Below are 13,416 nucleotides of genomic sequence, written 5' to 3'. Positions count from 1 at the left end.
TGATGCTACACTTTTGAGAACAAGATTCTACAAGTAGTAGACTAGAGTAGAGTAGAGTAACGCTACTCTACTCTACTAGAGTCTTGTTCTCAAAAGATCATAGAATCTTAAGATTCTATGTGTCTTCGTAAGGCAGCAAACCATAGGTAACAGGCAGGCACCATAAGCAGTCTCTCCAGACCAGGGCTTTGAACCGTTATTTTTTTCCAAACGTTCCGTTCCGAACAGAAACGGAATTATAACGTTTTCGGTTCTGAGTTCCACCAATAAATTGACGTTCCCGAACCGGTTAGAACCAAAAAATATTGTTCCCGGAACGGTTCATTTCGTTCCTGTCAGCTGATTACTCCCCATAGGCCTAATTGACGTTAACCAAGAAAGACGGAAGTGAAAATGAGTCAGCCTACATTAAAAACTGTTTATTCAAGCGGATGAAAAGAATATCCTCCAGAATTTTGTCATTCAGGGACGACCTAAGCGGAGAAGCAGAGAATAAACCTCAATGATGAAAATGTGCTCCACGCTGTGCTCCACTTGGGTCACGGGGAGCACTATGATGGACATTGTGAGTGTGCATATTTGAAGCAGCCATGGATGTCCAATAACGTTGGTGCGCTTTACACGCGCTTCCCTGCAATGTCTTACAATAATGCAATGCAAACTCTGTCCTTTTGTATGACAGTGGTTTCTCTTAATTAAGATGTGGAGTGAAGACTTTGTAATCTACAGCTCTCTCTCCATTCAGTCAGAGAATGTCTGATGTCACACAGGACATGAACCTCAGCCGTCATGGTAACGTGCGCAGGAAAATAATTACTTTTTTTTAATTTGAGGAACGGTATTAACTGGTATTAACCGGTTACCATTATTTTTAAATAAGTGTTCCCGTTCCAGAACATAAAAAATAATAACGTTTCCGGTTTCGTTTCTGTTCCCTGTAAAATACAAAAAGTTCCTGGTTTTCGTTTTCGTTCCTTGAACCGGTTCGAAGCCCTGCTCCTGACACAGATGAGCTTCACTAGGAAGAAAACCCTGCCATCGACAATAGTGTTGTTGCTCGGCAACCTGCAGTACGTACCTGAGGCCCTTGTGACAGCGCTGCCATTGCTGTGAGGTCTCTCCAGGTCCATCTGGTTGTCGTCCGCAGGGCTGGAGGCCTTCACCTCCTCCTGTTCCTCTGCCGTCCTGCCTCTGGGCTCGGGCACCACTCCTTTGGTCACATAGGTGCAGGCCAGGCCCACCTCCTGCTCTAGAGCCGTCCTGGTCAGGTAGCTCGAGTCGATGAGACGCAGGTCACAGTATTTCAGCGATCTGCAGCAGGGACAGGACATTGCATTTAGCACGCAATGCTCAATGGAGTGCAGTCTCAACAGGGCACATATTCTTCTAGAAATTGTATATCTAAAAATATACAGTGTGTCCTGCAAAATTAATGTATGCCTATACTGTACATAATAATGTATGCATGTGTGCATTATGCATTTACACATTACTTATTACTATACTCACAGTATAGAAAGGGACCATGTTTATATTAACATTTAAAGCACTCTACCCGACATTTAGTGCCATCTAGTGCACCCGTGCCACTGAGAAGCCTTTGGAAAAGTCAGAAATGCTGAAAAAAAAAACCCTGATAGAATGTGTTGGATATGACCACCATGAAGTGAGTAAAGCACCTGGGGAAGGTCTCTCCTAGTGGGTCCTTGCCGGTGAGGATGACGATGCACGGTAAGCCCTCCAGGTCTTTGTAGGTCTGTGGCACCCAGTCCTCATTCTTACAGCCCCGCCAAGCCTGCGACACACACGACACACAACGCACCTTTTAGCACCTTAGATAAATGTCTTAAGGAGAGCATGGACTAATTCCCATGTAAAGCCTTTAGACAATAACTAAGAGGTGTTTGAGCGCTTGCAATCTGCTTATGGTTTCAGCCCACATCAGTAATGACTTTAAAAGCTCTGTTCAGTTCTTCAATCAGGAAGTAACTTGATTCTCCGCTGGCATGAAGGGCTGCTCTCACTAAATCACTGTCTGTTTTTTCCCCTTTGATTAAAATGAACTCCGTAACCTCCCTCCCACAGTCGCAACATTTGCCAAACAACTGAAACACTTTCAGCTGCATCTTGTATCTACAGTTACCATTATTTCCATTTGGAGCAGCAGTAGATCTACCATTGTTGATAAAACTATAATACTTCTACTTTGTCATTGTCATTATAAATGTTACTATAATACTTGTAATTGGTAGTAATGTCGTGAGTGAAGCAATAGTAGAAGACGGGTGGGGTTGGTGGTGGGAGTGAGGTCAAGAGATGATGCACACCGATGCACTGTGGATGGATGCAAACTGACATGCAAATTGAAAGAAAAATGTGAAATGATTTATTGGAGCTGACATTGTGATTTGACTGACATCAGCTAAACTGACATCAACCCAGCCCAGGTCTTACAAGCAGATTCAGAGAAAATAGTCTATGGACCGATATTGAATTGAGTAGACTGAATCAATAGACTGAAACGTCGCAAGTAAAACGCTGCAAATGTGAACAGTGTGCAGGAGCATTTTTGTCTCAACGTTGGTGACCCAGTGGTTCCACTCCTTGCAAGAATTCTTAAAAAACAGCGCTAAAGCACATATAAGATATAAATATAAAGCGCTAGTGACCTTCAGTCGGTTGCAGAAGTGTCTGGGCAGGCTGAGCTCTGTGGCAGGGCTGCCCAGCAGCACGGCGAAGCGGTACTCCAGGCCCAGCTTGTCCCTGGCCTCCTCCAGACGCTCCCGAGCCATCATGGCCAGCTGCAGCGAGGGCACGCGCACCAGCAGCATGTGTCCCCGGCCCTTGCTGCTGCGTCCCGGGCCGCTGATAAGGTCCTCCACCATGGTGAGGGTCTCGGGCGTCACGTGGTCCCGCAGCGAGGGGGCCACCGTCAGCGCCATCATGGCCTCCGTGTACTGCTGGATCAGCAGGTAGCTGCGGATCACCATGCTGTGCAGGTGAGGGTGCCTATGGGAGAGGAAGGAGACGGAGGAGATGGAGTACAACATGTTTTTATTGGCTACAATTAAATGATGTACAATGTGAATTAGGAACAGTATGTGCATAGGATGAGGAGAGATCAAATGATGAAACTGAAAGGGGTGGTATTTAACTTGGACAGTCTACTCATTAAATTATCATTGCAAGTTATTTAATAACGTGGATGAATTTTTAATTTTTTTGTTACCAGCACTGTGTGACTTACCTTTCCAGTAACGTGTTCACCATCCTCTCAAAAGCATTGTCACAGCGCAGAATTGGACTAGCCACCCCCCACTGCAGAGAACTGCTGTAGTCACTCAGGCCAAAGTACATCAGGTCTTTTGGAGACAGATCACCCTAAACAGAAAAAAACGAGACTCATGTTTATCAAATGCACTCAGTCATATTATTAGGATTTCAAAAATGTGTTGAAATGAACACCATATACTGTATCAGTACTACAAAATATATTAATAAAAAAAACTAAAGACTAAAAAAAAACCTAAACATACAATAGATGTGTCTATATGAAAACACAATCATCCCCCTTAAAAAAAAAACAAAAAAAAAACGTATGTAATTATTAACTTGTACCACTAGGGTGTGCTAAATGTTAACACCACCCACTATGCCACCAGCCATCCAGCTGGCCCAAGCACTTTCTATCTCAATCCCTCTCCGCACTCTGCACTCTGGCCGAGCATTAATAAAGCTCAGAGCCGCTCTGATAAAGCTGGCTCTAGAGCACCCCCACCAGGTCAGACCTGTCAGCAGTATCAAAAGAAATGACTAATACCCGCAGAACGACATACCGTGCACTGCACTCCCAGCACGAGTTTATTAGTGTTCAGTCGGCAGACCTTTCAATTTTTCGATTTTCTTTCGAATTTGTTTTAGGTCCAGTACCAGGGGCCTATACTACAAAGCTGGTTCAGGAGTAAACCAAGTTAAGTTAAAAGGTAAATCATTTAATAGAGGACTACAGGCTCCTCTTTTAGATGGGTTACCTCTTAATTTAACCTGGTTTACTCCTGAACCAGCTTTGTAGTGTATAGTCCCCAGCACTTCTGTGAGTGTGATGCACATTCGCACAGTGGTGTAGTCTCTGTAGAACGCAGGTATACGGAGTACACCCACTTCTAAATTTAAGGGGCTTCAGTATACCCACTTAAAATAGATTGTTCCATTATTTACAATAGCATAAATATATACAGTAAACCCACTTCAAAAAATGCTCGAATATACAGTATACCCACTCCAAAAAAGTAGACTACACCGATGCACATTCGCATGTGTGATGTGCAGACTAACCGTGGTGTCGCGGCTGGGCCAGTGCACCTCGTTGTGGATGCTGATGCGGGACTGGCGCGTCTGCAGCGTGTAGGGGAAGCAGCTGACCTGCAGCACCAGCAGGTTCACGGCCTCCAGCACCTCCTGGCAGTTGATCACCCGGTCGGCCAGGCCCTGCAGCTCGCCATGGCACACGGAGCCAGAGAGGGCGCTAGAGAGAGGCAGGCAGACAGATTACAGGTCACATACTGTACCTGGCTGGCAGACTACGACCAACCACAGTTCACAGACCGGCCAGACAACAACCAATCACAAGTCACATATTGCATTACAGTGCATTTCGCTTTTATCCAAAGTGACTTACGGTTATTTACTCGGTATTGGTTACAGTCTCTGGAGCAATGTGGGGTTAGGTACCTTGCTCAAGGGCGATTCAGCCGTGGATGGAGGTGGAAGGAGAGGTAAGGGTGGGATTTGAAACCTGCAACTCTCTGATCTTAAGACCACCTCCCTAACCACTAGGGGCCACGGCTGCTCTACAGAATGGGTTGGGGTGGTAAGTGTAATAGAAGCACATAATAATGTCTTTAAGTGGACTACGGTGATTAAATACAATGAGGTCAATAGGACATGCGACTCTATTGGTGAACTGCACCAGGCCCTTTTAAGATTCTCGCAAGAGAGTAACAATGTGAAACTGAGAAATGGCATTTTCGTCCCAGCTGCAATTACTCTGTTAAACAAGATGTAAGACAAGCTAAAAGTATAACTTGCAGGTTTACTTATTTACTTGTAACAATGCCTTTTGCACTTTAGCTGCGCCAGGAGTGTGGTGTCACCTCTGCCATGGCCCTGCAGTGGTTGTAGGAAGTGTTGTAGTCCACCACTGAGTGCGTATAAATGCAGTTCAGTATTCCGAATATGATCGGGAAATTAACCCCTTAAGACACGGCATTATAAATTTGCTGTTAACAGCATGGCAATGACCAAGTCGTAGTGCATTACTAAAGGCCCTGTGTTATGTCATAGTATTGTAGTACTATGGTAGTAACTTTTCAATGACTATTACAGCATGCCACAGGAGGTACGGCGTGCATTAAGGGGCTACGTATCCCGAACTTGCGTTTGAGCATATAAATACTTCAGTATCCCGAATGAGGGCTTATTCGGGATACTGAAGTGTTTATATGCTCAAACGCAAGTTCGGGATACGTAGCCCCTTAATGCACGCCGTACCTCCTGTGGCATGCTGTAATAGTCATTGAAAAGTTACTACCATAGTACTACAATACTATGACATAACACAGATACTGAGAAAACGGGATATGCCAGGTGCAGTATTCCGAAAGAAGCCGGGATACTGACACATGTAAACACTTTAGCCCGAATACAGGGGCTTCCCATAGAACGCTGTTGCTGGTATCTAGGCTACATGCATTTGAAGAGAATTCTACAACGGCCAAGAATGTAGACTGGGATATAAAGTTCTGTGCTCATATAAACACCTTATCCTGAATATGATCATAACTGGGATATGCCTCATATTCGGGATACTGAACTGCATGTATACGCACTCACTGCAGCTCCGCCCCTTGTGTGTATATAGGCCTACTGTATGTTGTATGTGTATAAGTCGAATGTCCTTGGTTGCGGCCGAAACACGTCGGCTATCAATGGTGTCCATGTAAATAAAGAACTTTTAAAATGGACTTCAGAGTGTCTCAGACACTCTCTTTCTCCACTTCAAGTTTGCAACTTAAGATACCGATGAGCACCTGAAGGATTTTTACGCCATTACCCCACAGACGCAACTCATCCCCTCTCTCTTTCCCGTCCTTGTTTTATTCTTTTTTTATTCTTTGTGTAGCCTATATGTGTTTTTAAGAATCCATGTTATGTGTCATGTGTCTTGTGGTTTTATGTAAGGACATCTTTTTTGAAAAAAAGGTTTGCACACTCCTTTGGATTTTTTTCTTCTTTAAGTAATTTTTTCCTCTTTTCATTCATTCATTCATTGGCAATGACGTTTCGACCTCTCGGTCTTCCTCAGATAGCCTACATTTTATGTAAGGACCGTCATCTTCGGGTACCAATAAAGTTGAACTGCACTGATCTGAACCGAACTGTCAGGGGGTCAGTGCATTACCTGGTAAGGTCGACGTGAGAGTTGTCGTGGATGAGGACGAATAAGGTGTACGGGTTCTGCTTGACTTTCCTCATGAAGGCCTCCATGTTGATGTGCACGTCAGTGTCCAGTCGCACCACATATTTATCGGACTTCTGCATGGCTGAGGCGGCGTCCTCCATGCCAAGGTCCACCAAAACACCTACGAGGGACATTAGACAGACTGGTTAATCACCACGGCACAGACAACCTGCCTGTTACAGCTAATAGTCGGTCTACAATTAACAGACGCAGGCACATGAATAATGGGGAAGTGTTGTAGCGTCACATCGTGGTAGAGTGGTTTAGAGTAGAGAAAGTAAAATAGAGACAGAGTACATGATTCATACTTTATTGATCCAGAGAGATTTTTTTTAAGTAAAATAAAAGGAGAAAACGAGCTTATTGCTTATTTACTTCTTCAACGGTACATTAAGACTAACATGTCGACACCTCATGCCAAGTCATTTCCAGTTCTTCCGACTTAAAAAGGATCACCTGATTGTCTGATGCGCTGGGCGGTCTGGTGCACCAGCACGTGCGACGGCGGCACCAGCACCAGGAAGTCCACCTTGCAGAAGCGTCCCAGGTCCAGGCTCTGGCTGCCGGAGTCGGCGATGGAGCACACCTGGGAGAGCAGGCTCCGCGCCACACTCAGCTGCGGAGGGTAGATCTGGAACACCTCACTCAGCAGGTCTGCCAACATCACAGGGGGAGATTGGGGGGAGATTTTTATTTTTAGCACCCATTTATTTTGACTTGAGACACTAGTTAAAAGGGTGCATTACACTCCATAGAAATTGATACCTTGCACGCAGTGCAAACAGGGAGGAGCCCTTTCCTTCGCGTCTTTACTACTTGAAAATAAGTCTACTACCCTAGGGTAGCTCTGGAACACCCCACTCAGCAGGTTTACCAACATCACATGGTGAGAGAGGGGGTGGAGAGTGGGGGTCACGGTCACTTTACTATCACAGCAGGGTACAGGCTAGCCCGTACCTGATATCCAAACAAAGCGGTGACATGACGGGGTGATTGATTGGTGAACGTGTGTTTGCTCACATTATCACTCGTGGGACGGGATAAGAGTTTACTCGTGGGATAGAAAGGCTTCAATTTTTTATTAGGTACAACTTTTAAAAAGCTAACTAAAATAGCTCAATGATAGCACACATTTTTGTACTGCCACTTGTTTAGCAAGGACTATTTTTCATGTATTCTATGTACATTTCCCTCAAAATTTGCCCATGATGTTATAATTATATCGAAAAATTCATGAAGTTATAGGTAAATTTGAAAAGGTTTTATTTATTTTTTTAGGCAAGCAACTCTATTGGGTTGTAAATTAAACTGACATCAATATGACATGTTTTCAGTAGTTGTATTCACCCAGTGGTTGGCCAAGGCTGTCTAGCATATACTCTTAATCTCATCTGTGTAATAATTCTAAGCCAACCCTCTCAGATCTAGCAACTCTGGCATAAACTGAAGGATCACCATCAGACTTTCAGGCAATGGAACTGGACAACTACTGTACGAATGGGTGAAGTAGTATACTAAATTGCTATGGGGTTGTGATTTCACACGTCTACATTAACATGATATTAGTAGTCATGTTAAGGAAGGGGTTAGGACAGGTATACAATATACATGGGCTCGCCGTGTTTATAAACACGATTTTGTGAGGAGACACTGGCAGCCAACCACGTGAACTAATTTTTTGACCGACAGCCAGGGCTTAACACTAACACACGCCAGGTAGCCAAATGCGGGTGAAAGTCGGCGTTGGCTAGTAGATACCGAAGGTTCACTAGCCATTCTGGCGGGTCCGTTATTGTTCTGAATGATGAGGCACCGCATTTTGTAGTTTTTTTCTTCGGACCGTCTTTGCTACAAAAGCAATACAATGCGATTTCGCGAGCCTACAATACCCATGAAGCACCTGTGTCACGTGTCACCTGTGTCTCACGCAAGCCAGGAATCTGATAGGCCTAGAGCTCCCTGAATCTCAAATGGTGCACTTGTGCACTTTAGTGTTCATGTTTCAGTGCGTATGCCGTATTAGTTACGCACTGAAACATAGTGCCCGAAGTGCACAAGTGCACCATTTGAGATCCAGCCACAGTCTTGCGAAGAGGAGTGACAGCGAGCTACCGGGACATCAGCGTGCGCTTCGAAATGTCACTGGAAACCTTCACGTGAAAATAAAGTAGCGAAGTTCATCTCAACTGACCTGTTTTGCGATCTGTCATTACTACAATACTTAGTAGTAGTGGTCATTAAAATGACCAAAGCGAGAGGAAAACATGTCAGTCTGTCTTACTCTTGTGAAAGTCTCAAGACTGATTAGCGCAGTGATAAGACAAGGACACATGCGGCATTAATAATGTTTGGTTTAAATTATTTTCTGATTTGCCTGTGTCTTCATACCTTAATATTCCTCCATGTTTCTTGTGCTGTTGTTCCCGACTGTCAAACCGTTCAAAACGCGCAGTAGTAGGCTAGCCTTCCAGACTGCACAAAAGCATCCCATTGCATGTCCCTTCGCAGGTGCCCGTCTCGCCCGTTTGTATTTTAAACAACTCACTATTAAACGGAATGAAAGGAAGTCGTAGCCCCTTCTGTAGTTACCGCATCTGTGTGTGCTTTCTAGTGGATACTTTTATAAGCAAATATTCCAGAAGAGGTGTTATTCCACATCCATGTCCGAGGACCGGCCAACTTGGCAATGACTTTAGGCTATCTACTTTGCGCATGAATTTGGACGGCGACCTCCACAGATAGACCTATATGATATGAAGAAGTCCCTCCAGATTAAAGACAAAAATATTTTGCTCTCGTGTAGCTTACATTTGTGCCCTTCCACAACACTGTGCTTGGTGTTTCTGCATGGTAGCCTAAATATAGGCCTACTATAGGCTATGCCATTCCTCAGATCAGTAAATCTGTTCTTTGCATAGCATGCATGCATGGACCAGTTAATAGGCCTAACAATTCTAATTGCCCTATAGCATATTATATTATATTATATTATATTATATTATATTATATTATATTATATTATATTATATTATATTACATTACATTACATTATATTAGGCCTATATTATATTATATTAGCCTACATTATAGGGCCTACAGCCTATTATATAATTAATTAAAGCTGCTATGATGGTTAAGAAAATTATGGCTAGTGAAAAGGCCCAATGGCTAGTGAGTCAGGAAAACCACTAGCCAAAATGGCTGGTAAGCGAAAAAGTTAGTGTCAAGCACTGCCGACAGCGATTTGCAACAATCAGCGGTTGAGTTGTGCTCAGCTAGTTTCGCACAGTCAGGTTATAACAAAAATGTAGACCCCATGTATACAATGCATAGCTTCATCAGTTTCAATGTATAGCGTCTTTGCAGTCTGCCACATAGGAGCTCAGTCTGACCTGTCTCCATGGCCGGCACCATGGCAGCTGCCTCTGTGGAGTGGATGTAGTCTGTGACGTCTCCCTGGAACGGCTGGATGACCTGCTCCTTACGCCGGCGCTGGTACTTGATCAGCTGCTTCTCCAGATTGTCCCCTACAGCAAACACACATTAATATACATTTAGTTTCATCTTTTTGTTTTTAGCTTCACTGGGCTTTGATGCAAGCGATGAATCGATGAATCGACTTTAATCGATTAATGCGATCATCGATTAAAAAGCATTAATCGCAATTTATCGCCAATTCAACTGACAAGAGACCCAGGTGAAATGGGCATGTGAAGAGTGTGTGTGAAGAGAGGTGGGAAGAGTGGGAATATATAAATCACCTTAGGACTACAGAATTTAAATAAAATTAATCAATTTTTAATTTACATTTTTATATTTAGTAGTTTAATTTTCGAGAAACATTGTGATTTCGAGGGGAAAACGATGCTTATCAATTAATCGTAAGTCGATTGATAAAGCAACCAAATATCGATGAATGAATTCATCGATAACTTGCATCCCTAGCTTTGAGATATTGTTGTTGTGTACTGTATGTGCTTATGTGTGCACAGCTAACTCACCTAAAGAGGTGCTTTGGAAATGTGACGCCAGGCCGCTGACTTTGCCTGTGATGAGTTCATAGCTGATTTCCTTCAGGAACTCGTTGGTGGTCAGCATGCCCTCTGCCAGAGCACGTGCTTGGTATTTTCCTAGAGAAAGACGCACAGAAACAAAATTGAGTTTGCTAGGTCCAGGTAGAGTAGAGGTAGGCTGTTGTATACATAGGACGCAAGTTAACAAAATCACAATAGTATCAAATCATCCTGGAAGTTAATAGAGTCTTCCCTTTCAAACAAATGCGGCTAACCAATGTTATGAAATACTTTTTAAATATATATTTTTAGGGTTTTTTGCCTTCGTGTCTGATAGTACAGTGGAGGAGAGACAGGAAATGTGAGAGACGGGGAAGGATCGGCAAATGACCACAGCAGGGCCCAGTGTTATGAAATACTGACAGTACCACGGCTATAAAGATATTACCGAACTATTGGATTGTGAAGAGTGAGCAGAGCATACAGTACATCAGTGATTCTCAAACTGTGGGCCGGGGCCCGTTGGTGGGCCTTGAAAGTATTACAAGTGGGACTTGGGAATCATTTTCTAAAAATAAAAATGTGTGTGTGTGTGTGTGTTGATTATTTATTTGAGTTGTATATTGTTTATTAGGTCAGAGGTGGAAATGTTGTGAAAATTTCAAGTGGGCCCCAAGTTGGAATAGGTTGGGAACCCCTGCAGTCCAGTATATCTGAAGAAGGTTCCCCTTTCCTGTTCCAACATCCCTCACAATCTTAATCACCTCCACTTCCAACTATTATGCCTCCTTTGCGCTAGCCCAAAGATACTTTGTGCTGGTAAAAAAAAATACATTTTAATCACACACTGTTCTGTAATCGGCAATGTCCCAAGAGGAACAAGCTCTAGCTCTATTGCTGGTGCTCCCCTATGAGAAATGAGCCCCATTACTGATGTACTACCCTGCAGGAGGACTGTGCTGCCTTTTCGTTTATTTTGGGCTTTGACATATTTAGTATTCAGACAGGACAGTGATGGATGCAGGAAATGAATGGGGGCCAGAGAGACATGGGGAAGGATACCCAGCCTTAGCCAGGCCGTGCCCTCCTAGAGAGGCAACACCTTCAGTGTTGCTACTAGTCAGGTCAAGAGCAATGCAAGTGTTTTCTGAGCACCCGGAAAATCGGAAACTCCTCCGACAAGGGAGGCAGGTCAAGCATGCCATTTGGGAAATGTTAATTTTTATGCTCTTGCGTCAGAACAAGTCTCAAAGAGATTTGAAAGTCGATGATAATCAGGCTAACCCGGCGTAATGATACAGCACACCAGCCCACAGAGCCACGTCGCCCCCTCCTGGAGGAGGCATGCTGCTTACCCAGCACGAGGACACAGAACTCGTTCCCGCTCATCTTCGGCGCGCAGATGATCAGCACGTAGTTGGGCAGGCACTGCTGTTGCGGGCCCTCGCTGAGGGAGCGCAGCGACTCCGAGATGCCCTCTCCCAGGGAATTGTGGGTCACCAGGACCTGCACGGTGCCGCTGGAGACGCTAGCCTCGACCCGGGCGAGCCAGGGCAGCTGCGCCGGAGACACGGGAGGCCCCGGGGGCCCACACAGCATGGCCTTCAGCACAATCTGTTCAAACTCCTCGCGCAGAGGGATCTGCTCAGGACCTGGGTCAGGGCAAGGAGGGAGAAACGGATAGAGAAGAAGATAGACAGAGAGACAGAGAGAGAGAGAGCGAGAGAGAGAGAGAGAGAGAGAGAGAGAGAGAGAGAGAGAGAGAGAGAGAGAGAGAGAGAGAGAGAGAGAGAGAGAGAGAGAGAAACAATGAGTAATTAATGGAAAGCACGCCAAGACAGAGTGTTCGGTCATCAGCTCCTGGAGGGACACAAACAGCCCCTCTGTACAAACAGCTTGTATTTGTTCACTGAGCTGTGTGTGTTCCCAGCTCACAGTATAAGCATACTCCTAACTGAAGGCAAGGTTTTAACCCATTAAGACAAAGCGTTATACATTTGCTGTTACCAGAATGGCAATGAGCAAGCTGTTGTGCATTACTAGGCCCTGTGTTATGTCACAGTATTGTAGTACTATGGTAGTTAACTTTTCAATGACTATTGCAGCGTGCCACTGGTGGAACGGTGTGCATTGTGGAGCTACGGTTCTATTTTAAATGTCAAAGGGAGTTTTAAAATAACGACTCACAGAAGATGAACAAAGCTATATCAAATTGATCAATGAATATATTAAAGCTTCACCATATAGATACTGTTTCGCAAAGGGATTATATGAAATCCCCAGGGTCATTGAGCATAAGTAAATGGTTAAATATGTGGTGAGTTAATATTAATATGATATTGCACAATCACTGACTTCTGAGTTAATATTAATATGATATTGCACAACTAATGGCTTCTAACGGAAGTACAGCGTGACATCCTAGGGAGCATAATAAAATTGGTGAGCCATAAAGATAAAGTCTAGTCATTCATTTTTTTTAACCCCCTATTGCTGTCTGTTGGACTTTATCCTGTCGCCTTGAGCTCTGTGAGGTGAGTGGAAGTGAGATAAGTGGACAGACCTCTGGCCCACTGATAATACTACCATGTCAGAGAGACTGGTGTTGTTCACCCTCGCAGGCACAGTTTCCCGTGGTGACCGGGCAGGGCAGGGCAAGGCAAGGCAGAGGGCTCTGCAAAGCCAGCATGTTGGACTTGGCAGTAAGTCAGTGTGCCGTGTTTGTGAGTGATTGTTTACCTAGTCGGGAGAGGTATTGTAAGGTAAGCAGGGCCATGGTTTCCACGGTGAGGACTTGGCTGCTGGTCATGCCCAGGTTTTCTAGGGTCTTCTCTGGCAGCTGGCTGCCCTTATAGCAGCTCAACAGCAGGGGGCTCACTACGA

The 13,416-nt window shown here is 44.5% G+C and overlaps 1 protein-coding gene across 1 annotated transcript in view; it reads right to left on the bottom strand.

The window, feature by feature from the left end:
- Positions 1–13,416, bottom strand: part of greb1l (GREB1 like retinoic acid receptor coactivator) — a 66,599-nt gene that overhangs the window by 14,401 nt on the left and 38,782 nt on the right. Inside the window, exons 12-22 of the mRNA XM_063219331.1 lie at positions 13,273–13,416; positions 11,889–12,185; positions 10,522–10,650; positions 9,913–10,047; positions 6,977–7,174; positions 6,461–6,641; positions 4,336–4,525; positions 3,248–3,381; positions 2,670–3,009; positions 1,680–1,795; positions 1,079–1,311 (exon numbers count right to left, since the gene is read on the bottom strand). The exon at positions 13,273–13,416 is cut by the window's right edge and continues 42 nt beyond it. Of these exons, the coding sequence (XP_063075401.1) occupies positions 1,079–1,311; positions 1,680–1,795; positions 2,670–3,009; positions 3,248–3,381; positions 4,336–4,525; positions 6,461–6,641; positions 6,977–7,174; positions 9,913–10,047; positions 10,522–10,650; positions 11,889–12,185; positions 13,273–13,416 (2,097 nt within the window). The remainder of the gene's footprint in view (positions 1–1,078; positions 1,312–1,679; positions 1,796–2,669; positions 3,010–3,247; positions 3,382–4,335; positions 4,526–6,460; positions 6,642–6,976; positions 7,175–9,912; positions 10,048–10,521; positions 10,651–11,888; positions 12,186–13,272) is intronic.

Source organism: Engraulis encrasicolus, chromosome 16, assembly GCF_034702125.1.
Source record: "Engraulis encrasicolus isolate BLACKSEA-1 chromosome 16, IST_EnEncr_1.0, whole genome shotgun sequence".
Lineage (NCBI taxonomy): Eukaryota > Metazoa > Chordata > Actinopteri > Clupeiformes > Engraulidae > Engraulis > Engraulis encrasicolus.
Note: the sequence above shows the minus strand (reverse complement) of the source record. Positions and strands in the feature narration are given on the sequence as shown.